The sequence below is a fragment of the Citrus sinensis genome, chromosome 6, assembly GCF_022201045.2.
Source record: "Citrus sinensis cultivar Valencia sweet orange chromosome 6, DVS_A1.0, whole genome shotgun sequence".
In the NCBI taxonomy this organism is placed as follows: Eukaryota; Viridiplantae; Streptophyta; class Magnoliopsida; order Sapindales; family Rutaceae; genus Citrus; species Citrus sinensis.
In genome coordinates this window covers 18,691,933-18,719,153 of record NC_068561.1, presented here as the reverse complement: position 1 = coordinate 18,719,153, position 27,221 = coordinate 18,691,933, and the positions used below count along the sequence as shown (strand labels likewise).

The 27,221-nt window shown below is 34.6% G+C and overlaps 3 protein-coding genes and 1 pseudogene across 5 annotated transcripts; 3 read left to right on the top strand and 1 right to left on the bottom strand.

The window, feature by feature from the left end:
* The first annotated feature begins 1,130 nt into the window (after positions 1-1,130).
* Positions 1,131-7,617, top strand: LOC102618153 (protein PAT1 homolog 1-like). Of its 2 annotated transcripts, XM_006481278.4 has the most exons (6): positions 1,131-1,365; positions 1,599-1,753; positions 2,593-2,649; positions 3,332-3,404; positions 4,969-6,516; positions 6,592-7,617. In XM_006481278.4, exons 1-6 carry the CDS (start codon positions 1,314-1,316, stop codon positions 7,011-7,013), a joined length of 2,307 nt encoding a protein of 768 aa, XP_006481341.1. In that variant the 5' UTR covers positions 1,131-1,313; the 3' UTR covers positions 7,014-7,617. The 2 variants fall into 2 exon arrangements, with proteins under 2 accessions (XP_006481341.1, XP_006481340.1); XM_006481277.4 differs by having other exon boundaries at positions 1,132-1,365; positions 4,969-7,617.
* Positions 7,618-8,896: 1,279 nt separating this feature from the next.
* On the top strand, positions 8,897-14,448 carry LOC102617870 (uncharacterized). The gene is made up of 18 exons (XM_006481276.4): positions 8,897-9,108; positions 9,255-9,327; positions 9,412-9,455; positions 9,654-9,696; positions 9,815-10,033; positions 10,148-10,264; positions 11,017-11,088; positions 11,325-11,369; positions 11,467-11,546; positions 11,706-11,770; positions 11,851-11,917; positions 12,044-12,157; positions 12,577-12,650; positions 13,362-13,459; positions 13,580-13,639; positions 13,761-13,829; positions 13,924-13,977; positions 14,191-14,448. The coding sequence occupies exons 1-18, from the start codon at positions 8,984-8,986 to the stop codon at positions 14,260-14,262; spliced, it is 1,491 nt and encodes a 496-aa protein (XP_006481339.1). The 5' UTR covers positions 8,897-8,983; the 3' UTR covers positions 14,263-14,448.
* Positions 14,449-17,333: 2,885 nt separating this feature from the next.
* Positions 17,334-19,654, bottom strand: LOC102625924 (7-deoxyloganetin glucosyltransferase-like; annotated as a pseudogene).
* A 1,375-nt stretch (positions 19,655-21,029) lies between these two features.
* On the top strand, positions 21,030-22,967 carry LOC102617580 (7-deoxyloganetin glucosyltransferase-like). Of its 2 annotated transcripts, none has more exons than XM_015531183.3 (2): positions 21,030-21,681; positions 21,855-22,967. In XM_015531183.3, the coding sequence occupies exons 1-2, from the start codon at positions 21,171-21,173 to the stop codon at positions 22,826-22,828; spliced, it is 1,485 nt and encodes a 494-aa protein (XP_015386669.1). In that variant the 5' UTR covers positions 21,030-21,170; the 3' UTR covers positions 22,829-22,967. The 2 variants fall into 2 exon arrangements, with proteins under 2 accessions (XP_015386669.1, XP_006481338.1); XM_006481275.4 differs by having other exon boundaries at positions 21,032-21,699.
* The last annotated feature ends 4,254 nt before the right edge of the window (positions 22,968-27,221 follow it).

Genomic DNA, 27,221 nt, shown 5'->3' with positions numbered 1-27,221 from the left:
ATTTATCATTTAGGATTTTGACTTTATTATTTATACGTATTACTACGTGCGTTATTTTTCATGCATACACACATGCAAAGGAAGTCCATGATCTGTATGTAAACAATATACCGAAGGAAATAATTTAGAAATAAAAAATGATTTCCTCGACTTCATTATCGCACCTTAATATATATATATATATATAAATGACTTTTCAATGTAAGTTGATACGTACAATTTTTATTTCTAAATCATTTTTTTTATAATGTGTCAACTTCAATTCCTCAACATTCAAAAAAGGAAATGATTAAACCGAAAGATAGATCATAATATCAACCCACAACTCATCACCAATCCGAAAAAATGGCTACACTTTTATCCTTTTATTAATTTATCATTCTATGTGATAATATTGAATAAGAATCGCATAACGCAATTAATCCTTTTCAATTCTGGAAAGCTAGATGGACCAATGGATCAAATCATCCTCTACCGTCGTGCTCCATCACCAGCAAAAAGGCGATATTCGCTAAGAACAAACTATAAGTTTCCACGAGGATTAATTGAAGCATATCACACATACCTCTTAGGTTTTGATTTGATAAAATGGTGTGGGTTTTGAGAGTGGAAAAGAGATCAACTTTGGAAGGGCTTGTATGGATGAAATCATGTAAATCTCATTCACAATGCTTAAAAAAAAAAAAAAAAACATTTGGAATTATAATATTTACAACTTACAACAAAAACACATGACATAATATCATTGAATAATTGAAGTACAACGTATGTATTCTTTTTTTTTAAAAAAAAGAAAAATCTTTTATTACATAAGTTCAAAGTCGGTCAACATGCACAGCAAAAGTTAACTAATATAAAGCCACGATAGTGGGCTGTAATGTTGAAATACAAAACCGTATAGGAAAATATGATATTATGTGCAAATCTAGGGAGCTGAAAGAAAAACGAAAAGGAGGCGTGCGCGTGTAATGTAGTTGCTTGCAAGAATCGAACTACAGAAGAAGAGAACACGCGTTGGCTGGCCCTTGACCGTCGTTGTCTTCAGCGTGCACATGTGTCTCCTTTACGCCCCATTTTTTTTTTTGGAAAATTAAATTAAAGTATTTCCTTCTTTTTTTTTTTGTAAAAAATAAAAATAAAAATAAAAATTTGCCTTAAGTCTGATCTTCGTCATTTCTAGCATCTCTCTCCCATCCCTTTCTCTCTCTCGGGGAGAGAACCAAAACCCTAATTAGGGTTCCGACAAACGATCATGTTCCGTACTCTCTAGTTCACTGTTTTATCGTTTTAGGGTTTTGGTTTGCTCTGTAAATATGGAGAGATCCCGTGGCAAAGATTTCCTCAACTTCACTCGCACCTCCTCCGGTTAGCTCTCTCTTTTTGTATCTCTCTGAACCCCTAAATCTTTGATTCGAATATCATTTCTTTACACTTCTAGAAATCCAAAGTTTTAATTTTTACCCAACCAAAAAAAAAGAAAAAAAAAAGACTTTGTTTCTTGTATGTGTTTATTGAAGTTTGTTGATTGGGCAGCTGGGTGTATTGATTTGTTCATTGAGTTGTTAACTGGTTTTGTTACCTGATGATTTGTGTTGCAGGGAGTGCGATGTTTGATGCGTCGCAGTATGAATTTTTCGGTCAAAATGTTGGGGAGGAAGTTGAATTAGGGGGACTCGAAGATGAGGGAGATAATAATGCTCCTGTCTTTGGATCGGTAACTGATGATGAGTATCATTTGTTCGACAAAGGAGAAGTAAGATTTTCTTTCTTGCCTTATATTGCAATGTAATTTTAGTCCTGTGGAAGCTGTATAATTGATCTGGCTGGTGTTTTGTACTAAGGTGATTGATTCTTTGTTGGCGTTGAAACCTACGAAACATTTTGCATTAAAATTGGGGAGGATATTAGTGTCTGTCTTTTAAGCTGAGTCCATCCCACTGAACGTATAGAGGACAAAACCACATGTTTATTAGAGATCTGACAGCAACAAAATATTTTTCGGCATCCATTCTGTCAGTGAACTTTTGAGATAAATAGTAAATGATTATTCTTGGTAGATAGGTGGCAATGGCGTTTATTTATTTATTGGTAGTTTAGTTAGAAAGAATAAGGAGAAGGTTTGAAAGTTCCAATGAGGAAAATGCTCTATTTTGTATGGGACTGAATTCAATTTTTTTCAACTCGCTTAGCTTCGGACTTCTTTCTTCTTTGTTCATCACAACTAGGAAATTGGGGTCTGCTGTGGAAATTAAGTTGTTAGTTATTGTTCTTTATTCTGATAACTTTTAGTAAGTTTTCATAAACATTTAGGTGCATATGCAGTTGCATGAATTTATCTTCTGCATATTGTGTCTCTTAGAGAAATGCAGTATCTTGTTGGGATTATTTATGAGATATGCAAATTTTTTTCTTGATTTAATTTTTGATGGCTGCTGTCAAAAGAAAATTATCGATGGCATTTGCCATTGTTTCTATCTGTGAGGCTGAATTATTCATGTTTTCTTTTCAAATTTTGACTTCACTTTTACTGTCTACTGCATAACACACTCATGAGGTGGCCCTAACTTTTTCTTTCTTATATTTGGTTTGCAGGGTTTAGGTTTAGGCTCTTTGTCTGATGTGGATGATTTGACTACTACGTTTGCAAAGGTCAGACTCTTTCCTTTTTGTTGGTGCAAATGCTGATTAAAAAATATGTTCACTGTATGCATGACAAATTTTCAATGCAAACTTGTATACATGTTACACTTTAAGCCCAATTCACCTACTAGTACAGCTGAGAGTCATAATTTAGTCACAGAGAAAAGGAGGGAAAAAAAAGTTGTGGCTGAGGAGCCTCCAACGCTTGGCAATGTTAAATTCTATGAATATTTTCCATTTTTATGTTGTTTTTTAAAGAATGATTAGCACTGTATTTTTTTACTCTTTTTAATTCTACGATAGTCTAATACATGCCAAGTTTGGAGCCCATATGAAATGGCACACTATTATACATGCTAATATATGTGAGGAACAAAGAAATTTTAGTAGCAGTTACTGAGATCCTGCATTAATAGAGGCCCATGCATGTGTTTGAAGGTAAAATTCAAGGTAACTATTGTCTATTAGATCTCCCTCACTGATTTTTGATTGTTGTGCTTGAAATTGGAATCCAGACATTAAATGACTACACCAAATGATTAACTATTGCTTTGTCGTTTTTACTGTCGTTCGAAATGGCTCTCTCACTTATGCATCAGTGGAAATTAAAAAAAAAAACAGCTTTTTGAGGTAGATTCTGCATTTGTTTTTCTGTTAAGGTAGATTCTGAAATTGTTGTTCTGCCTTGCAGTTAAACAGAGTTGTGACAGGACCACGAAACCCAGGAGTTATTGGTGATAGATCTGGATCATTTTCAAGGGAAAGTGAGTAGAAATTTTTTCTATTATTCTGCCTTCATCTTTTGGAATATTTTTCAAGTCTTCATAGATTGCTCTGCCAATTACCTCTTATATTTATCTTTATTTCTTTTTATCTTATGTATGTTATGAAATCACAGCTGCAAGCTATATGTGTGAAAGACTATGTCAGTCTGAAGTGATCTTTTACTTCTGTGAATAATGTAGTGGGATGCTTTGGTCAATTGTTTGACACAAGTAAAAAATGTTCTGATTTTAGAAATCTGCGTTTGATATTTTCTATATTTTTTCTGAAGATCTTTATGAATGGTTGTCATAAATGCAATTGTGATGATACATATGTGAAATGTTGTGTAAAAGTCCTGAAGTTCTACATAACCATGTTTATGTGCGTTAGGGGGAAATTTTCTTCCTGCCAGTCAGTGGTATTTGTTGGTTTTGGTGATTACTAGGAGTTGGTAAACACGTGCAACAACTGCTGATTGCTATCTGGAAGAATTAAGAGCTTAATTAAACTGCAGTAGTGTTTCACAGTAAAGCAAATTAGTGCTCTGTCATTTGACGAAGTCTCTTCAATCCTCTCTCTCTAGTCTCTCTATCAATGTTCTTGGATGTTGTACAACAATGCTCTATTTCAAAGTTAGTAGTTATCAGACAATTCACCTTTAAGCTGATACATAAATGTGTTATAGTATCACTTGTGTTAATTGCTTGCTACTATACAGTAGTTTTACTTGGCATACCATTAACAGTAACACCTAATTTATCGCAACTTAAAAGTAGGGTTGAAGCTAATGGTTTGTAGTCCACTCTCATGCAATTTGTTTGTGTCCAAAAGCATCATTATCTCATCATTCGTTACTTTGCACATTTAAGATTCTGTCACAAGACAAATATTAACATGTTTATCTACTCTTAAAAGACATGTTATGCATACTATATTCTCCCACGAGTGAAAAGGACACTCATAAACCTATAGGTGGGTACTTGAGGGTACTTTTTCTCTGCTCTCACATCTCTGCTGGTTTTAGCTTTTTGGCTATTGTTTCTTCCATCGCAATGGTTTAGTTTCTTATTTATGAATGAGAATGTTGGACTAGTTGAATTATACATACAATATAAGAGTAAAGGTCTAGTTTCTTATCTATAGTGTAGTACAATTTGAGGATTTGCTAATTGCCCTTTGATGTTTATGTATTAGTAGAATTTGAGAATTTGCTAATTGCCTTTTGATATTTATGTATAAGAAACCAGAATTCAATTTGGATAACAGATATTTTTTTTTGGGGGGGGGGGGGGGGGGGAAGAAGACTAATTTGGCTCCAAAACATTATGGCAGCATACAAATTTATGGCTTAGTAGATTTCATTGCATTAAACCTACAAGTGTTTATTTTGAGCTCTGCTTTTTATTGGTTCAGTGATGCTAATTGACAAATGGTTTGAAGGTTTTCAATTTGCCAGATTTTGAAGCAATATTGCAGTTGTATGAATTTGTTCCTCACAACAGCTTTAAATATTTTGAGCTTCTTAGATTCTTTCCTGCCTCAGCTGATGTCAATTCTTTTCAGGTTCAACAGCTACAGACTGGGCACAAGATGGAGAATTTGGGAACTGGTTAGATCAGCAAATGCTTGACTTAGAAAATTCTGAGGAAGGAAAGAGATGGTCGTCTCAACCTCAACCTTCTTCTGCTCTTTTTTCAGAATCAAAACCTTTGTACAGAACATCCTCATATCCCCAGCAGCCAACACAGCATCATTTCTCTACCGAACCTATTCTTGTTCCCAAATCAAGTTTCACGTCTTTCCCTCCTCCAGGTAGCAGGTCTCAGCAGGCTTCACCTCGCCATCTGAATATTCCCTCTCCATCTGGTGGATCTCAGTCACCTTTCACTGCACCAAATCTCTCTCCTGTATCCAGCTCTAACCTTCACATGGTTGGCTTATCTCATGGTTTGCGATATGGTGCAAATATGTCTCAGATCACCTCGCCTGGCCTTTCTTTTAATAACAGGCTGCAAAATCACTGGGTTAGCCATGCTGGTCTGTTACATGGTGATCACTCCAGCCTCTTGCACAATTTACTGCAACAACAGTTACCCTATCAAAATGGCCTGATTTCTCCGCAGTTGATGTCACCACAACAGCAATTGCAACAGCAAAGAATGCACCATCCAGTTCCACCATCTTTGGCCCATTTTTCAGCTTTGCAACCCCAACTATACAGCGCCCATCATTCATCATCCCACAAGGCAATGCATGGAGCTGATATTAGGGATCATAAACCAAAAACGTCGCATAGAAGCAGAGGTGGTACGCGTTTGTCCCATCAAAGCTCCGATGCTAGTAGTCAGAAAAGTGATAGTGGGTGGGTGCAATTCAGATCCAAGTATATGACAGCTGAAGAGATCGAAAGTATTCTTAAAATGCAGCATGCAGCGACACATAGCAATGACCCATATGTAGATGATTATTACCACCAAGCTAGTCTTGCAAAAAAATCTACTGGATCAAGGATGAAAAGCCATTTCTGTCCGTCTCACTTGAAGGAGCTCCCTTCTCGAGCTCGCAATAGCACAGAACATCTTCAAGCTGATGCTCTTGGGAGAATTCCCCTCTCTTCCATACGTAGGCTTCGTCCACTTCTGGATGTGGACCCTCCCTCTGGTTCTTCTGATGGGAGCACTGATCAGAAAGTCTCAGAGAAGCCTCTGGAACAGGAACCAATGCTTGCAGCTAGGATCACCATTGAAGATGGCCTTTCTCTTCTTCTTGATATAGATGATATTGACCGGCTCTTACAATCTGGTCAGACTCAAGATGGTGGTGTTCAGCTTAGGCAGAGGCGGCAGGCCCTGCTGGAAGGATTGGCAGCATCACTTCAGCTTGTTGATCCACTTGGCAAAAGCGGCCACCCAGTTGGGCTAGCTCTGAAGGATGATATTGTGTTCCTTAGGTTGGTCTCTCTTCCTAAGGGCCGGAAGCTCTTCATCAAGTTCCTTAAGCTCCTCTTTCCTGGTAGTGAGCTTACAAGAATTGTCTGCATGGCTATTTTCCGTCATTTGAGGTTTTTGTTTGGTGGCCTTCCTTCTGATCCTGCTGCAGCTGAGACAACAAGTAATCTTGCAAAAACAGTATGCACATGTGTTAAAACCATGGACCTTCGTTCACTTAGTGCTTGTCTTATTGCAGTTGTTTGTTCTTCAGAGCAGCCACCACTCCGCCCCCTTGGAAGCCCTGCTGGTGATAGCGCTACCATAATTTTAATATCAGTTCTTGATAGAGCAAATGAACTGCTAGCCCATGCTGCTGGTAGCATGCGTAATCTTGACCTTTGGCATGCTTCATTTGACAATTTTTTCGATCTTCTGACCAAGTATTGCATGAGTAAATATGAAACAATAAAGCAGTCCCAGCCAAGCACAGAAGTTAACAATTCAGAGGCTATAAAGCGAGAGATGCCCAGGGAGCTTCTACGCGCTAGTCTTCCTCACACTAACGACGAACAGCTGAATTCTCTAAGAAATTTTGCCAGCCAATGCGAGTCCAATGCTGAATCCATCCCCTGTGCTGGCCATGGTAACCAAATAATTTCTGAATCAGTGCGAGGTTAGTGAAGGGATGATATGTCTTGAAAGTCTTAATGCCGTTGCTGGGTAATCTCATTGTATGATTCCTTTGGATGCTTTGGGAAATTGAATCTGCATAAGGATGGAATCTGTATACACTAGGTGCAAGGTTGCGCATTGAACTAGGGAGTTCATTTTAAGGGTTCAGCATTCTATGTTTTATTTTCCTTTTTCTTAAAAAAAAAAAAAAAAAAAAACTTAAATGCTCATCTTGAATTTATGGTGATGCATAAAAATGTGTAATATGATGAAAATGATGGATGGGAGTTGGTGACTGGAAGTGTTTTTTATCTTCTGGGGAGCTTTATTTTGGTGCTCTTTGATGAAACTCCAGACAAAAGTACTGGAAGCTTAGGTGGGGGAATAGAGAATATGTACAGGTGGTTTGGTTTCAGAAAACTTATCAAAAACTCACTTTTGTTCCATACTGTTCAAAAGTCAGCTGTGATTATGTTCAAAGGTAATGTATTTTCTTTGGGGACAGAGGGAGTTTGTTATGAATTCTTAGAAACCTGTATTAACTGAAAAATATTGTTCGGACATTGACAATTGTTAGATCAGCGTACTGATGTTCTTTTGCTTCTTATTATTTGCTTGTTATTGCCTGCCTTTTATAACTGGACAGATTGATATTAACATCAAAGGGTATTGATAATTTCATATTCGTTTCGCTTTGGATACCATTTTGGCTTTGTGATGATTCAACTGCTGCATTGTTGGAAGTCATTCAAGTTTATCCGAGCCAAATTTGTCAAAGAGGTTGTATAATATCGTGTGTAAATTATTCTGTTTGTTTTGTTATATTCATTGCGTACGAATTCAAGTATACGATCTTCTTCTTGTTCTTTCCCTTTTGGTCGTTGGGACAATGGATCATATTAGCTGAGGCCTTGTCTTGCTATGGCTTAAAAAGTTACATTTGCTTTCCTTTGGAAAAATGTTGTAGTTGTGAAATAAAAATTGATGATGATAAGTTTAAGTATCACAATTCACAAGCGTGGGATGAAATAAATGCAACTTTTGAACTACAATAGCAAGTTTGGTGCAATAACTTGAAAGCTACACTCTCCGATGAGGATGAACCTTTAACATCGATTAAATAAATCAATTTCCATAACATTGGTAAGACTTCACTTGATGGAATTATATCTTATATTTTTAGTTTTGAACACTACAATATAAATATTTTAGAAATTATATCTAAACTATCTCAAGAATATTAAAAGTATAGGTGGTCCTTACGAGTTTTTGATAAAATTTTAAAACTATCTTAACTTTTAGTTTTATATCAACCGGTTATTTTTTCATTAACATTAATCACTCTGTTAAAGAATTTAAGATAAAAGATTATTTTTTCTTTAAATTTATTTAGAAAGACAATAATGATATTTCGAGAGGCTTAAGTGACAAAAATAATTTTTTATTATAAATTATTTAACAATGACTAATGGAATTAACAAAAATTGATTAATTACTATAAAACAAAAACTTGAGTGATTCTGATATATTATTAGAAATTCGTGGTGATTACTTATATTTTTGAGATAATTGAGGGATAGTTTTTCTGACCTGACTAAAACTTAATCTAACCACCTCAAGGATATATAAATATCTTTTTTCGACACGAATGGTAAATTTCATGAAATTCAGTTGTGATTTTTATTTTAATGAATTTTCAAATGATTTAGCCAAATATTGTCGTTTTTTTTTTTCGAGTATATTTTAGCGAAATGTTATAATAAGGAAGAAAAAATCAATGAAAATTTATCCCTAAAACACTTTCTTGTGGGCTGTGACGGGCCGGCTAGTAAGCCCATGTTAAAGCCCAACAAACTTCTGATTAGGTCTCGTGGGACTAGTGAACGATGTGATTATACGATGAAAGTTAGAAGAAGACGAGCAAAATCAGACCACACTCATTCTCCAGTCTCGAACAGGCAGCAGCTATCAGAAAAATGTCTGGAGGTGGAGAGATTGATGTGAAGTTGCCAGAGGAAGACGAGGAACGACGTCGTCAAAGGAAGCTCGAAGAAGCCCTCGAAGTCAAATCCCTTCGTCGCATCATCAGCGCCTATCTCAAGTACTCCTTTTTATTTTATTATTTATTTATGCTCCATAGTCATATTTTTAAAAATTAAAAAAAAAAGAAAAATAGTCAAAAAATTTATATTTGAATTTGATTAGCAAATAATTTAATGTACTCCCCCTCCTTTATTCGAAATACAGCTACCCTGAAGCCGCAGAAGAAGATGTCAAAAGATACGAACAGTCATTTAGAAAGCTTCCGCCTTCCCACAAGGTAGTTTATCTTCTGTTTCTGTTATTATTAATATTATTTTCCTTTTCTGCTGTTGATTAATTTTTTCTTAATAATGCATTACAGGCTTTACTTTCCCACTACCCTTTGAAGTTTAAAAAACTAAGAAGGTAAAATATTTCATTATTATCGAATATTGGTACTATTTTATCAATATTATAACTAGGCATTTGCCAGCATTAAGCATTTAGCAGCTATTAGTGCAAGTGTGATGAAGTTTTTTGGAACTGAAAGCTGCTGTGTTTCTGTATGATGGACTTAAGTGAAGCATCTTGGCTGACTGCCTAGTTTGGCTATTGATTTTGCAGGTGTATTTCGATGAATTCGTATTTTATATTTGCTATGCTTCAGGTGAGTTGTAGCCCATGTTTCTTTCTAAGAGTGATAGATTTACAGACATTGTTTATGTTGACGTGATAGATTTATTAGACATTGTTTATTTTGATGTTTTGAAATATCTACTTGGCAGGCATTTGATCCGCCGCTGGATATGAGCCAGGACATGGATATTTGTGTGGACTCTCATGTTAGTCATACCCAATATGATAATCAATCTGATGGAATGAATGTTTGCTCTGGTCACTCTACCTCAAGCAGTGGAAGAATGTGTTGTTCCAAAGCTGATCATGCCAATTGCAATGAACAGAGTAAAGTAGTTGAGACTGCAAACGAGATGACTACAAATGAGGTCTCTGCACAATCAGATAACTCCTTGATTAATGATAACAGATGAAGATGCATTTGCTGGTTATTCGTTTATGTCCTTTTCATTATGAAATTTGACTTATGTAGATAACAACAGGAGGAAGAAGCAGAAGGTCCCATTGAGTATAAAACTGCAAGCTGCCCTGGGAAATTGGAAAATAGAGAGGAGACAAACCAAAGTTGTAGCAATGATTTCACTGATTCCAATGGCAATGTAATGTCAATTGTTCATCTTAACAATATTTTAGTATCTTTTCTCTAAAATTTTGATTTATGTTGGATGCTGTACTTCCCTCTCCAACCCTCTGTCACCCTCCTAAAAAAAGAATCACCCTGTTATATATTAAAGTCTTTGAATTTTGTATCTGTTTGCTTTTGGGGATGACTCGACACAATTGTGAGATTGATCAAGTTGAGCTTAATAAAGTTATATTGCTTGAGCCTAAAGCTTAAATTTATGATCCATGTAAGGAGTGCCTAATTAAATGGTATTGCATTTTATCTGGTGAATGTAAAAAAGTAGATTAACTGCATGCATTGACTTTTCACAGAGAGAAAATGAGTACTGTGAAGAATGAATTATGGCAACTTTGTGCTACAGTCTTGGAAACTAGCCATTTGTATGGCTTTCCTGTCAGAGATTACAGGCTATTACTCTTTTATCTAGATCCTATAGGCAGGGATATGTGATTATAGAACCTATTTACAAGAACTTTTCCTTTAGTTGGTATGATCCATAGTTACTCAAATGTCTATACAGTATTGCATTGTTGCTGCGCTATATTAAACAAATAGATTTGTTTTGTTACCTTCACTTCCACCTTTCTTTTCCTTCAGATGCAACTAGAAAGTTATTTGTTTATTCTGTTCTCTCTCTCGCTTGCTTTCTCCTTTCGTTTCACTTTGTAATTTAAATTGTTCAGTTGCATCATAGTAAAACTATTTTTTTGCTGGCCATTAATTCAGGCATCTTCACCGGCTTGTGACTGGTTGGATCCGTCAATTCAGTTGAATGTTCCGTTAGCTGACGTTGATAAGGTATATTAATTCTTTGTCTCTGGACCTGTTTGTGGCTATGTTGTTTTGCGTGCCATAGTTATTGGTCTTGGATACGAATGGTTTGGGTATCATCGCAAAAACAATCATAAATAGTTTGTATATTAATTTATGATGAATTTTGCAGGTAATGAGAAGCAATACGTGAATAGAAAATTGTCAAATAAGACAATTGATGTGATACTCACTGAAATCCATAACTGTCTTTGTCTTTTCAGGTCCGTTGTATAATAAGGAATATAGTTAGAGACTGGGCAGCAGAGGTAACGTTTAATTTTAATTGATTTTTAAATTAGCAGTTATCATTACAACTTGGAGCCAAGCCTTATTCATTTCTGCAATTTTACTTGTTTGATACAGGGAAAAACAGAACGTGATCAATGCTACAAGCCTATTCTTGAAGAACTTGACGCTCTATTCCCAAATCGATCCAAGGAGAGGTATACTGGAGTTCTTTGTTGATCTTCTCATTTTGAGAAGTGATCTTACTTGCAATAATTTTACCTCATCTTGATCATGTCATGTTCAAAACAATATTTAGTATTGTACTACAGTTGCAACTATTCTAGTCTCTATTGACATTATAAAATTGTTTGCAGCCCTCCTGCCTGTTTAGTCCCTGGTGCTGGTCTTGGGCGGCTGGCTTTGGAGATCTCCCGTCTAGGTTTGCCTTAGCTGTTGAATTGTTACAATTACTACCCTTAATTTTCAACAGCACCCAACATTTTTCATGCTGCATGCCAGGTTTTATAAGCCAGGGAAACGAATTTTCCTACTACATGATGATATGCTCAAGTTTTATTCTTAATCAGTAAGAACTGATGACAAATTTTCCTCATCGAACTTCTTCATGCATTTTTTTCATTAGTTAATGAGAATTCATCTCTGACAAGAATTTACGTTCTGCTACATTTTCCTTTCTGTTTGATCACTTCAGTACTCAAACTGCTGGGGAGTGGAATATATATCCTTGGATCCACAGCAATTGCAATTCACTTTCTGACAGTGACCAACTTCGTCCTGTTTCAATCCCAGACATTCATCCGGCAAGGTATTCATACTGCTGTACATGTCTCTTTTTCTTTTCTAATTCTTCACTTGCCATATAGTTTGTTATCTTTAACTTTTGTAATTTCCCCAAAATTTGGCCTTTCGGAGGCTCTCTTGAGTTACCTAAGCCAAAGACTTCTCAACTGACTCCTGATTATCCCAGAGTAAGGAGAATCTGGCTGCTTGTTTAGTCCAAGTTTGTATAATGATTCCATTTGCATGACATTTTCATTTCATGGATGGCTAGGTAGTGGACAAGTTAAATAATGCACTTGTATTCTTGGTAACCTATTTTAGAAAAACTTGCCACCTGATTTTTCCTTATTTTGGATAAATTTTTCTCTACAACTCCATTTTTCTTTTGGATAAAAGATATCATTTTCATTTCTAATCTGCATCATTTACTTTCCTTGGGAGCAGTGCTGGGATTACTGAAGGTTTTTCTATGTGTGGTGGTGACTTTGTTGAAGTCTACAGTGACCCAAGCCAAGTAGGTAGGAAACTAAAAGACTGCTTTCTCATATATCTTATTTCTTAATATTGGATATATATTGTTTTTGATATGGATATTAATAACAATAAAATTAAGGGGACATTGAGTCTCAACGTGAGTCCCAACTATTATGTGTCATTCATCTATTGGATAGTAATTTTATAACTGGCAAAATTAATACTCTACAATGGATGAATGTCACATCAATTGGGATTCAAGTTGGGACTCAACTATTGGGATCTCTAGCATTACTCAATTAATAATATTAATGAATGCTATACCAGTCTCATGGTAGCTCCTGCAATCATTATCTATAGACTTGTTGAGCATTAACAGATTTCCAAGTTTTTGATATAGTTTATCTGCAATTTTCTGCCGTGGGATTCCCTCATCATAAGCTTGTATGAAGTGTTTGAACCCTAGAGGTATCTACCTTTGCTTCTTTATCTATTTAGGAGATTGAAGAGGGAGATGTATCCAAATGTTGATCTGTGCCAAATTTTAGTGTGGACATTAGAATCAGCTTTGCATGCTTCTTAAAGACTTTACAGGTGTTGCCACCCCACTCCATCAAAACGGCATCTGCATGCTTTGCATGTTTGGTTCAATATAACATCTTAATTTTGATCCAGAACATCATCTTGTCCCCGAATTTTACTAGAGACATACAAACACTGCCATATTTTTATTCATTTTTTTATGGTATCTGCAGGAGCTTGGGATGCAGTTGTAACTTGCTTCTTTATTGATACTGCACATAACATTGTTGAATACATTGAAATAATATCAAGAATTCTCAAAGATGGTGGTGTAGGTTCTTACTATATTTGGATCAATAATTTTTTTTAATTTTTTTCCCCTTCTCTTTTTTCTATCATGTCATGTTTCTCAGTACTTTCTGGTGTACTTGACAAATTTTTTGGCTGACAGGTTTGGATAAATTTGGGGCCGCTACTTTATCACTTTGCAGATTTGTATGGGCAGGAAGATGTAAGCTTCATTTCCTTAAAACTCACACCTATACATGCTGTGGATATCTTTAGTGACTACTACCATGATAATGTTGTTGCTTTTTGTCTTATTCTTTCTTTCACCCTTTCCTTTGCTTTAGGAAATGTCGATTGAACTGAGTTTAGAAGATGTAAAGCGGGTTGCTTTACATTATGGTTTTGAGTTTGAGGTAAATTTGGGCCCATGTTTATCTGTTTTTTGGTAACTGCATGAATTACTTTTTTGCTTAGCAATGTGTAATTTTACTTGGTCCTGGAATGCAGAAGGAAAAGACCATTGAGACAACCTATACTACTAATCCCCGGTCTATGATGCAAGTAAGCTTTCTGCCGTGCACATTATAATTTTATTTTTTCAGTTGGCATGGGGATGCATATGCTCTGTTTTAGGTGTGTCAATTTGCGTTTTGAATGCTTCATGTGTCGAAAGGACATCTACACTTATGCGTGTTTGTATTTCAGGCCTTGAGTAATAATAGGTACTGCTAAACTATGGTTGTTTGGCCTCATTATGTTTGATCGTCTTTGCAGAACCGTTACTTCACTGCATTTTGGACAATGAGAAAGAAATCAGTGACAATAGTTGAGCAAGCTGCACCATAACTACATGCTTGAATTTTATAGTTTATACCTGTCCTCTCTTTAGTGGGTTGCTGTGTAAGTTCTTTCTCTCATTCTGAGAGAAGCATTGTGCTTAAATATAATTGCTCACAGAATCAAGCGTTTTGGGCAAACAAAAGTTACATTCGTTATTCATTCATCAATTGGTGGATTTTAAGAGGCCTTTAACTTGTATTTGTTCTCGATTTAATTTGCGTTATATATATATATAGTAATGTTAAATAAGTTCGACACTTATGCCCTAGTAAAAAAGAATAAGAGCATCGCTAAAAAGCTTTTCAAATAAGATTTTATTTATTTAAAATCTTATTTGAAGAACCACATCAACATTAAAATACTTCAAATGGCACTTTAATTAGGATTTTTTAAATAAGATGTGTTTTTCACTCTTTAATATTGACAGGTAAATTTTTTTCTTTTATTGATATTTTATTATTTTTTATTGGAGAGATAAAAAAATTATAATTATTATTTATTTTCTTTTTTAAAAAAATTAATAGATATATATCTATATTTTTTAAACCCTATTAAATATTATTAAGTTCATACACATCTCACGGTAAATATTTTTTCTTTAAATTGTTGTATGTTTTCAAATAATTTTATATTTAATATTACATGTTTAATTTATTAATTACTAGTTTTTTTAATTAGCTGCATTAAATTATATTGGCAAACATAATAGAAAAAACATATTAAGAGGACATCAACAAAATTATTAAAAGATAAACATATTTAAAACACCATAATAATAATAATAATAATAATAATAATAATAATAATAGTAATGACGTGTAAATTTAACACAAAATTACTTAACTAATTAAGATTTGACTAAAATAACTGGAGTGATAAAATGAATGGTAATTAAATTTGATTAAAAGAAAGATTTAATTAAAATATCATTAACTTTTCTTATTTAAAAACTCTTTTAGAGGAGAGATTATTTTTTTACCCTTCTACAAAATAGGTGGGTGAATAAATAGACATTTGAAAAGTAAAATTTGAACATATTTATTATTATGATACTCATGTCATAAAATTTTTTTTTTTTAATTTTAAATAAACTGATCCAAACTCTCTTTCTGAATTCTGATACAACACACGATAGCATGCTCCCTATGCCACTGCGCGAGTGGTCAAACCCTCGTCCCCCATTTCGGAGGGCAAGAGTTCGATTGCTAATCGGAACGCTTTTCTTCTCGGGATATATTTAGAAACCTGGTATTTTGGTTGTAGTAACATAAATGTTAACATAATTCTTAAGCTTATGACAGAAGTTGACATCAAATTCATACAAGTTGATTGTATCAATTTTGTGTTTGCAAACGCTCTTTTGAGAAAAGAATTTCATTTAACAGCTTTTCCAAATTTGTAGACGCCGAGCCGTAGTTTCGTCTGCCAATTTCTTCCACTCGATGGCCTTGTTTCTCATCTTCTCACTCTTCTCTCCCTCCATCAACTCTCGCACCAACTTCTCAACTTCATTTCTTTTCACATCTTCATCACCATTAATCTCCATGCCAACACCCCATTCAGTGCAAGTGTATCTACAATTTGACATTTGATCTCCCTCAAAAGGCCAGCAAATCATGGGCACGCCAGTACATAAACTCTCAATCGTTGAATTCTATCCACTGTGAGTTAAGAATCCTTCTATTGATGGGTTGTTCAGAACTTCCTTTTGTAGACATTGAAGTTGCTATCAAACATTCAAACCTTTCCTTTAGCTTTAACTTCAAACTCTGATGGCAAAATTGTTGTGTCACTAGTGACAAGGTCATACCCATTTATCCATAAAAGTTGGTGACTACTATTAGCAAGTCCCATAGCAACCTCAATGAGTTATTGCTTTGCTATTACTATAACACTGCCGAAATTTACATAAATGACAGACTTGGGTTCCTTGGAGTGTAAATGCCATCTTGTTCTTTCGTTTGATTGAGAAGAAGCTGAAGTGGAAAGATGGAAAATAAATTTGGAAACATAGATGAGAAGGCATCCAAAACTTGCCCCTCTCATGCATCAAAATAGTTAACGAAATACCAATAAAGTGTTGGCTCCACTGGCAATGGAGTCCCCTTAAGTGGCTTGACTGGGTTTGCTCCCCAGTTCGAGTCGCAGGGAAGTCGCCTTTGTTGGGAGAACCTGTGCCTCCCGGTTCGAGCGGGGACTTCTAGTCTGAGTTGTGGTACGGGCTTAAAGGTGTCTCCCACAATTGAGGCCCTCCCCAAAATACCTCGTAGATAAGACCAAAAAAAAAAAAATAGTTAACGAAAGGATGATGTTTTACATTCAAGATTGTCTATATATGTAAAAAAAACAGACGACGCTGGAAATAAGGTCCGTAGCTTTTGTATTTTTCCTTAAAAAGAACTTGCTGATATAAAGTTTTGTGCAGCTATCTAAGCACTACCTGTACGATATAATATTAAATGAGCGCTTGTTTTCTCTTATCTTTTCGATCCTTATCCTCCACATAAGCTGCAACTACGACACCCATGTATTCCAGAAACTGATTTCCAGTGTTTTGCTTTATATATATATATATATATATATATATATATATATATTTGAATTTGAGACTAATGCTCAAATTACAACTGATATGATATTTATAATCAGATAATTACTAGGACTAATTAATTCTTATATAACACTGTCCATATTCGAGGAATATCTACTCCACTATCTCACTTTTACGTGTTTATTAATTCTTATATAGCATTGTCCATATTCGAGAAGTGTCTACTCCACAACTCCATTACTCCATATTCGAGGAGTGTCTACTCCATTACCCCACTTTTACGTGTTTATTAATTCTTATATAGCATTGTCCATATTCGAGAAGTGTCTACTCCACTACCCCATTACTCCACTCATATTTTGAAAACCCTGTTACTCTACTCATATTTTGAAGGGAAAAGAATGTCTTCACTTAATAATATACCATAATTAAATAAGGAAATAAGCCCTTATATGCATCATGAGAGCTCGAACCGCTGCCCTCACGATTGTGAGTGCAGGGTCCTGTCCACTGGACGGAAGGCCCAATGATTACCAAAAAGTTTATATTACAACATCAACAAGCAATACAATTAAGACGCTTAACTTTATTCATCCAAATTGCAGTGTATTAAATTTCGGCTGGTATATGCTCTTTTGGCAAAAGAATTTCATTCACCAACTTTTCCAAATTTTTAGATGAAGGTCCATCAGGAGCTGCAGCTTCTACTGCCAATTTCTTCCACCCTGAGGCCTTGTTTCTCATTTGCTTACCCTTCTCTCCCTCCAGTAACTCTCTCACCGACTTCTGAATCTCATTTCTAATCCTATCTTCATCACCATTGATCTCCATGCCAACGCCCCATTCCTTGCAAGTGTATCTACAATTAGTCATTTGATCACCCTCGAAAGGCCAACAAACATAGGTACTCCTGCACACAAACCCTCAATAGTTGAACCCCACCCACTGTGAGTTAAGAATCCTCCGATTGATGGGTGGTTCAAGACTTCCTCTTGTGGGAACTACCTTGCTATAAAACCCTTTCCTTTAGCTTTAGCCTCAAACTCAGATGGCAACATTGTTGTGTCACCACCACCAGTGACAAGGTCAGGCCTAATTATCCACAAAAACGGGTGATTGCTATTTTCAAGTCCCATTGCAACAACCTCAATAAATTGTTGCTTCTTCACAACTATAGCGATTCCGAAATTTACGTAAATCACAGAGTTGGGTACTTTTGAATCAAGCCATCGCAAACACTCAGTTTCTTTTTTCCACAGATTGTATCCAATAGAATTCAACGTACAATTTTGTTGTTCTACCTGATTGAGAAGAAGCTGAAGGAGTCCAATGGTAAATAAATTCGGAAACATAGCTGAGATAGCATCTAAAACTTGTACTTCTAATGCATCAAATGTATGAAAGATAATTCCCGAAGCTTTAGATGCAACCTCAGCTAAATCCAAGGTGAAGTTAAACATATGATCATTTGGATCAGTTATTCGAGAAAAGCTTGGAAGGTCCCTTATTCGAATATTCATACCAGGAATCCAGTCAATAACAGTATCCAAATACTCTCTTGTAAAACAGCTTTCATCTGCAAATTAATTAACACAAGTAGAATTAAATTAATGGGTATATTTCAGAATTGAAGATGAATCTTTTCTGTCTTTTTCCTTTGAGTGGTACAAGCCCTTCCTCTTTGAGAGTCCGAAACTGTTTGTATCCCATGAAACTACAAGCAGAGATGGTGAGGAACATAACAACAGAAAGTCCAAGTTGTTGAGCAGCTTCAATAGTGAATGGCATGAACCCATCTGAGATTATGCAACTCACTGCGGGTTGATTGCCATTTCTTGAAGAAGAATCGTTGAGTTTGGTGAGCAAATCAAGAAATTTATCCAACATCATATTGTTTCTAACTAATTTACGAAAAGAATAAACGCCCTGTTGTGATCGATGTAAAAGACTATCCGGGAGTGTTTCAAATCTAAAGCTTGGGAAGCCATATTCTTCTTCTGAAGAGTTTATGAACGCTTGAATCGAGGCAGCGTTTGTGTACGTTCTCAAAGTTTACAAAAGTTATGTGGAAACCTTTGTGGTGGTGTGGAAGCTTTGCCAATTGAAGCATGGGGTTTAAGTGGCTTTGATATGGGCAAGGAAAACAAACTGTGAGGCTTGTAACCACATGTATTAGCTTCCATTTTCTTTATTTACTTCATCAAAGCCTGTGCGAACTACTTATAATGAAAAAGAAAATGAAAATTGAAGGTGGTCGAATGGATAAGATGGGAAAGTTGTCATTTAATCATTTTGTTAAATTGACTAACTAGCAAAACGATGACGAAATTAGTCGTGGGCAAGTTGCATTACGAGTTTTGAATTAGAAATCTAATTTAGCCGCACATACCAAGCTCGCTTCATTGATTTTCATTAGTTTTTCAAATATGATACATATTTACTAAAGATAAATAAAAGCCATGTAGGAGCACTTTAGTTTGTCAATAATGTTATGTTTTATGTAATTAGGATGTTGAGTCACTTAAATTCTTATGAATTGCTTAAGCATGCAAATAAGCAGAGCTGAAAACAAACATTCTTCATTTAATATTATAACTTGAATGATCGAAATATACATGGTGTTCACACATTTATACTTGAGCAGAGGAAAAATGATAACTTGCTCAAGGGGGTAGCAAAAATGAATAAGACAAATTCTTAGCTACATCAACCAATCATTGAATAGCTTCTAGAATTTCCAGCTTGCAGATATTCCTCAGCATAACAGTTTTGCCAACTCATTGAATACAATTCATCATCTGCATCAGTTGGTTGCTGGATATGATTGCTCGAGTGGCATGCCAGCATGGCCTTTGCGTCAATTGTTGGTCAACTGTTGACTCTTCATAATTTGTATTCTCAACAGAGTCTGTATATAATAATTATAGTAGATATTGTTTCATTATTTGATTAATTCAACCGATAATTAATTATTACACCTTATCGCTTCTGATTCAAATGATGAAATTTCATTAATAATGTATCATTTGCCATTTGGGATGCAAATTAAGTATTTCTACTTAAGAAACATTACTCTTAGTTTATAGCCAAAGAAATTAATTAAATATTTTTCATTTTATTTTATTTTTTTACACCACCCATATCTGACTAGAGGGACACTCTACCATTGAAAAATGTATTGACTAATGTTTCACTCATATTGACCAATTTAATTATAGTTTTTCAAATTTAATACAGCATGTGGCTATACAGATTGATTTCGCAATTTCTGTATGTTTAATGTGTATCATTTGTAGCCACTTGATCTTTGGCCAAATGGTGAATCACTATCCTCAAAGTTAAGCGTAACTATGAGAGTAGTGATTTGAGTTCCCATAAACTCAACCTCCCTTAATTAAGTATAATTGTGTGGAGTTTATTTGCAAGTTTTTTTTCTTACAAAATGCGAGTGGAGCATAAACATCTCTCGTCTGTGATGATTAGTTGTCTAGACATATACTTTATAGAATTTAATATAATAATGTAAAATCTCATTTATATATTTGATTGTAAATATTAGTACAATCATCTACTGTTATAACAATTATAAATATCTGTATAATATAATAATATAATATGCAATCAATATTTAAAAACAATGTGTATCATTTGTCTACTTACTTTTATTATAAATACAAAAATCACTGATTTGATCTAATCAAATCAATACTATTAAGATCTGATTGGACTGATTTGTCCACTTTCTTTTATTATAAAGAAAAAATTGTTGACTAGATCTAATTAAATCAATATGATTAAGATAGAATTAGGCATGACAAATATGATATGGTTTGCTTTTATTATAAAAATAATGTAGTGGAATCCACAACTCTCATATAAATATATCACGTTGATGCTGCGATTTACAACCATTTAAAAAAATTATTATTACATTTATAAAAACTCATCATCTATCAGTTTGTCGTGTGTAGTAATGTTTTAATTTTACAATTTAATCAATGGGTGACAAGTTAGATATATCATTTAGAATATAAAACTGAGCGTAGGTGCAATTATAAAAAAAATTCTTTAAGAGAGATTTTACTCCGTCACAATAGAAATAATAATTTAAAAAGACACATAATCGAGATTCTTTAAATAAAATTTCGCTATATCGACTATCATTAAATTTGGAAAAACATAAAATTAAATTGGTTGATGAGTGAAACATTATTTAATGACAGAGTCTCTCTCGGTCGGATTTGAATGGCTGGTGGGAAAAACAAAATAAAATGAAAATTTTATTGGATAATGGAAATTTAACTCGTGGCTAATGGAAGGTTGATCATTAGTTGCAAAGGCCTTGAGAGAGAAGAGAATCAAGATGGAATCAAAACCTAAAGCTTGTTGCAAGGTTCATGCGGTCTGCATCCCGATCCCCTTTCAAAGCCACATAAAAGCAATGCTTAAACTGGCAAAGCTTCTTCATCACAAAGGCTTTCACATAACCTTTGTCAACACAGAGTTCAATCACAGACGCTTTCTTAAATCAAGAGGCGAACACTCTTTGGATGGCTTGCCCAACTTTCGATTCGAAGCAATCCCAGATGGCCTTCCAGCTTCTTCAGATGAAAGCTCCACTACTCAAGACATGTATTCTCTCTGTGAAAGCATCATGAATAATGTCTTGTTGCATCCATTTCTTGACCTGCTTGCCAAACTCAACGATTCTTCAAATATTGTGAATCCTGCAGTCAGCTGCATCATCTCAGATGGCTTCTTGCCTTTCACCGTTACAGCTGCTCAGCAGCTTGGACTTCCTATTGTACTGTTGTTCACCATCTCCGCTTGTAGCTTCATGGGATTTAAACAATTCCGGACATTCAAAGAAAAAGGTCTTTTCCCAGTCAATGGTATTTTTCTTTTTTCTTTTTCCTTTTTCTGGAATCAAAGTTTCAATGTTTTTTCATGTTATCTTTAGTAGCTGTGACATAGAATCACTGGCGATCAAGTATAAATATGAATGCAGACGGAAGCAAAAATATAATTCGGTTTTGTGCACTTGCAGACAAAAGCTGTCTTACGAAGGAGTATTTGAGCAGACTTATAGACTGGATTCCAGGGATGAAGGATATCCGAATTAGAGATCTTCCAAGTTTTGTTCGATCGACTGATTCAAAAGACATTATGTTCAACTTGTGCGTGGAAGCAACGGAAAATGCATCCAAAGCTTCAGCAATTATTATTCATACGTTCGATGCATTGGAACAACAAGTTCTAAATGCTCTCTCATTTATTTTTCCTCTTCAGTTATTCACCATCGGCCCACTTCAGCTTCTTCTCAATCAAATAGAAGAAAAAGATGGTATGTTAAACTATATTGGTTACAATCTATTGAAAGAAGAAACAGAGTGTTTGCAATGGCTCGATTCCAAGGAACCCAACTCTGTGATTTATGTAAATTTCGGAAGTATTATAATTATGAATAAGCAGCAACTTATTGAGGTTGCAATGGGACTCGTAAATAGCAATCACCCATTTTTATGGATAATTAGGCCTGATCTTGTTACTGGTGAGACGGCCGACTTGCCAGCTGAGTTTGAGGTTAAAGCTAAAGAGAAAGGTTTCATAGCAAGTTGGTGTCCACAAGAGGAGGTTCTGAACCACCCAGCGATCGGAGGATTCTTTACTCACAGTGGATGGAATTCAACGATTGAGAGTTTATGTGCTGGTGTGCCGATGATCTGTTGGCCTTTTTTGGGAGATCAACCCACAAATTGTAGATACACTTGCAACGAGTGGGGAGTTGGACTGGAGATCATTAATGGTGGAGATGATAATCGAGTGAGTAGAAATGAGGTTGAGAAGCAGGTGAGAGAATTGATGGGGGGAGAGAAAGGTAAGCAAATGAGAAACAAGGCCTCAAAGTGGAAGAGATTTGCAGAGGAAGCTACAGCTCCTGATGGATCCTCTGCAACAAATTTGGAAAAATTGATGAACCAAGTTCTTTTATCAGAAGGGCTCATACCGTCCAAAAACTAATGCATCCAATGAGGAGTGTAAATTAAATGTTTTCATTGTTGTACTGCATTATGAGAGCTTGGTCTTCTTATCATTTTTAAAATAATTGTTGGTGAGTATTAGTGCATAAGATTAATAAGAATTATGTTAATATGTTGAATGTTTTTTTCTCAAAGGACAGTCCACTTCTTGTAACCAAAATCCTCTCCTCAAATATGAGTAACCTTCTCATACCACCATTGGAGATTTAACGGATTTTACCCATTGAACCACCAATTGACATGCACCCACATTTTATTATCAATCAACGTTCAATAGTTAAAACATAATCAGTTTGAGCCAGTGAGTATTTTGGTCTTGGGAAACGAAGTCTTCATCAACAACCCAAAACGTAAACTAAAAGATGAGGAGAAATAAGAGACACGTTGATGATTTTTTTTTTCTTTTTGTCTTCTTAACAGTAAATGAGGTAAAATAAAATTTTCCCATTTTTGAGGTTAATTACAAATTATCATTCTAAATAGAGTGTAAATTGAAGTTTATCATTCTAAAAACTCATCATTTTACATTATTGTATAGCTCCTTTCTCTCTCAAATCCAAATTGGTTAGTTATTAAAGTTTTATTAGTTGACATATATATGTGCTATATATTCCATGCATGTGAATGTGCTATTAGTTCTACCTGAATTACTGGTAAGGTGATTCGTAAGTTTTTGTTTTTACTTCAATTTTATATGGCAATATCTTTGCATTAGTATAATTTAGAGGTCTACCTAGATCATATATACAAACGTGATTTATCCTACTCAAATGATATTTATGAGATAGGATGAGTCCCTCGTAGACACTCCAGCTTAATTATACCTCCACCATAGAGGAAAGAGTGTTCACCACCCGACTTATGGCATGAGTGCATTTAATTCCCTTATTGAAAAATCATGAGATATTTGGGAAAGACATTACTTTTTATTAGGTTAGTATATACACACATTAATTAATTAGTTTAGTACATATACGTACATATGAGAGCGGGGCTTGAACCCTTGACCTCTCTTAAGAAATTAGGGTGCTGAACCATTCATACCAACCAACTTTAATTTTTTTTTTAAGTTAATATATACGTACTCATTAACTCTCTCCAAATTAAATAAGGTAAGAAAGGTTGTAAATGTGTGAGTGAACTCAGTGTTTAGTTAGATGCAATACTTTTCGTTTTAGTACTTTTAGATCATTAATTGCAAAGACATAGAGAGAAGAGATCAAGATGGAATCAAAAGCTAAAAGCTTGTAGCAAGGTTCATGCAGTCTGCATCCCAAGCCCCTTTCAAAGCCACATAAAAGCAATGCTTCAATCGGCAAAGCTTCTTCATCACAAAGGCTTTCACATAACTTGTGTCAACACAGAGTTCAATCATAGATGCTTTCTCAAATCAAGAGGCCACCACTCTTTGGATGGCTTGCCCAATTTTCGATTCGAAGCAATCCCAGATGGTAGGGGTGGGCATCAACCCACCCAACTCGTGTGATTTTTTGCGGGTTGGGTTGGGTTAAAATTTTTTAACTCAACTCAACCCGTCAACCCCTATATATTTACATATATAAATTATTATATAAACTTTGATATTTTATATAAAAATTAAAAAATATAAATATGAAAAGTTTGAAATGTTGGATTAGTTCTAAAGATTTTAATATTTACATTTTTTAAGTTTATCTAATTTATTTATTTTTGTTCACTATTTAATTAGACTATAACAATAGATTTTTTCAAAAGCTCAATTCAATTAACCTCATCCAACCGGTCAACCTGTATGTATGTAAAAATTATTATATAAATTTTGATATTTCATATAAAAATTAAAAAATATAAATATAAAAACTTTGAAATGTTGGATTTGTTCTAAAGATTTTAATATTTATATTTTTTAGTTTTTTTAATTAATTAATTAATTTTTATTCACTATTTAATTAGATTATAAAAATAGATTTTTTCAAAAGTTCAACCCAATCAACCCAACCTGACCCAACTCGCAAAACTACGGATTGGGTCAAGATATGTAATAGGTTGAGTCGGATTGAAAATTTTCAACCCATTCTACATGCGGGTTGGGTCGGGTTGATAATCAATCGGACCCGTGCCCACCCCTACCAGATGGCCTTCCAGCTTCTTCATATGAAAGCTCCACTACTCAAGACATGTATTCTCTCTGTGAAAACATCATAAATGATGTCTTGCTGCAGCCATTTCTTGACCTGCTTGCCAAACTCAGTGATTCTTCAAATAATGTTAACCCTGCAGTCAGCTGCATCATCTCAGATGACTTCATGGCTTTCACCATTACAGCTGCTCAACGACTTGGACTTCCTAGTGCATTGTTTTTCACAATCTCCGCTTGCAGTTTCAAGGGACTTAAACAATTTCAGACACTGAAAGAAAAGGGTCTTTTCCCACTAAAAGGTAAAAAAAATTTCAAGTTTTTTGTCGTACTAGGACATTTCAACATTCCTATTATAATTTTTCATGCTCTGGGTCTGGGGTATTTAAAAATAGCTTGTTTGGTTGAAAAACATAGGAGGAGAAGAGACGAATAGAAAGGAGAGAGTAGGAGAAAAAATGAGTAAAAGAGGATGTCAATCTCAATTTCATTTAGTTGGCTTAACATGGAATCATCTTTACTTCCCTTATTTATTTCTACTTTTCTCAAATCCTCTCCTCTCCTCTTTTTTGATTTCATCAATCCAAACATACCAGCGCACAGGTTGGTGGTCATATTACCTATTAATTACTTGTCAAAAGCTGAGAATTAATTCAGTTATTGTGTTAATTAATTTGCAGATGAAAGCTGTCTTAAAAAAGAGTATTTGGACTCAGTTATGGACTGGATTCCAGGGATGGCCGCTTGATTCGAGACAGCGTTTGCGTACGATCTCAAAGTTTACAGAAGTTATGCGGAAACTTTTGTGGTTAGATGTAAAAAAATAATTTACCGTGGGCTAAATTAAATAATAATTAGACATAAAAACTGAAAACTTGAATGTAATTTTTTTTTATTTACTGCAATCTCTAGTTAAAATGTAGCATCCACAATTCAATAATTAAAAACTATAAATATTTTAGTTTGTGGGTTTTGATTTTTAAATCAAAGTATAACTTTTGTAATTAATAAAATAATAATTTAAATTTTAACGGATGGAACTATCTAATAATTTAACAAGACTATTTAAAAATATGTTAATTTTTTTTATGAAATAGAGATTTTTTTTTCGTGGGGGCTTGAGCCCCCAGTGATCCTATGGTAAATCCGCCTCTGTTTGTGGTGGTGCAGAAGCTTTGCCAATTGAAGCATGGAGTTTAAGTGGCTTTGACCTGGGCCAGGAAAACAAAATGCGTGAGACTTGTAACCACATGTATTAGCTTCCATTTTCTTTATTTACTTCATCAAAGCTTGTGCGAACTACTTATAATGAAAAAGAAAATGAAAATTGAAGGTGGTCGAATGGATAAGATGGGAAAGTTGTCATTTAATCATTTTGTTAAATTGACTAACTAGCAAAAGTTGACGAAATTAGTCGTGGGCAAGTTGCATTCCGAGTTTTGAATTAGAAATCTGATTTGGCTGCGCATACCTAGCGATGGCAATGGTACCTACAAATCCGTTTAAACCCACCCGCCAAAATCCGCTCAGGTAATTTTGTGGGTTGTAGACAGGTTTGGTATTATAAATTAAAATATGCACTAGGTTGCGGTTGGGTTTAGTATTACCCAAATATCCTACGGATACCCGTATGGATATCCGCCAACCGTAATTTTTTTAATTATTTTTTAATTTAATTTTAATAGAAAAATATTTCAATCTAAAAATATACTTATTATAATTCTGATTGAACTTTCGTTAACTTAATGCATGGATTATTTCATTGTTATAATTTTGTTCTTCAAATTGTAGGAATAGAAAAATATTTAAATCTAAAAATATACTTATTATAATTATGATTGAATTTTCTTTAACTTAATGCATGGATTAGCATTTAAAATGCATTATTCTTTAGAAAATATTAATCTTAATCATTATTGTAGGAATCGTGTTAGATGGGTGCTAGTGGTGGTGAACGAAATGAAGATCTTCTTTTGGAGTTTGTGTTGAATAATAATATGAAATGATAATTATTATGTTTAGATACTAGTTTGTGGCTTTTTTTATATATATAGATTTGTGTATTTTATACTTAAATTTGAGAATTTGTGTTGGATTGATGTTGAAATTTTAATTTTCCATTTACATTTATGTGGAATTATAGGTCATTATTATAAATTTACATTTTGACCATTTGTGATTTTAAATGTAGAAACCCGTAAAATAATCGCCGGATACCATTGCGGGTTTGGTAATTGTCAAAACCCGCAGCAGGTGG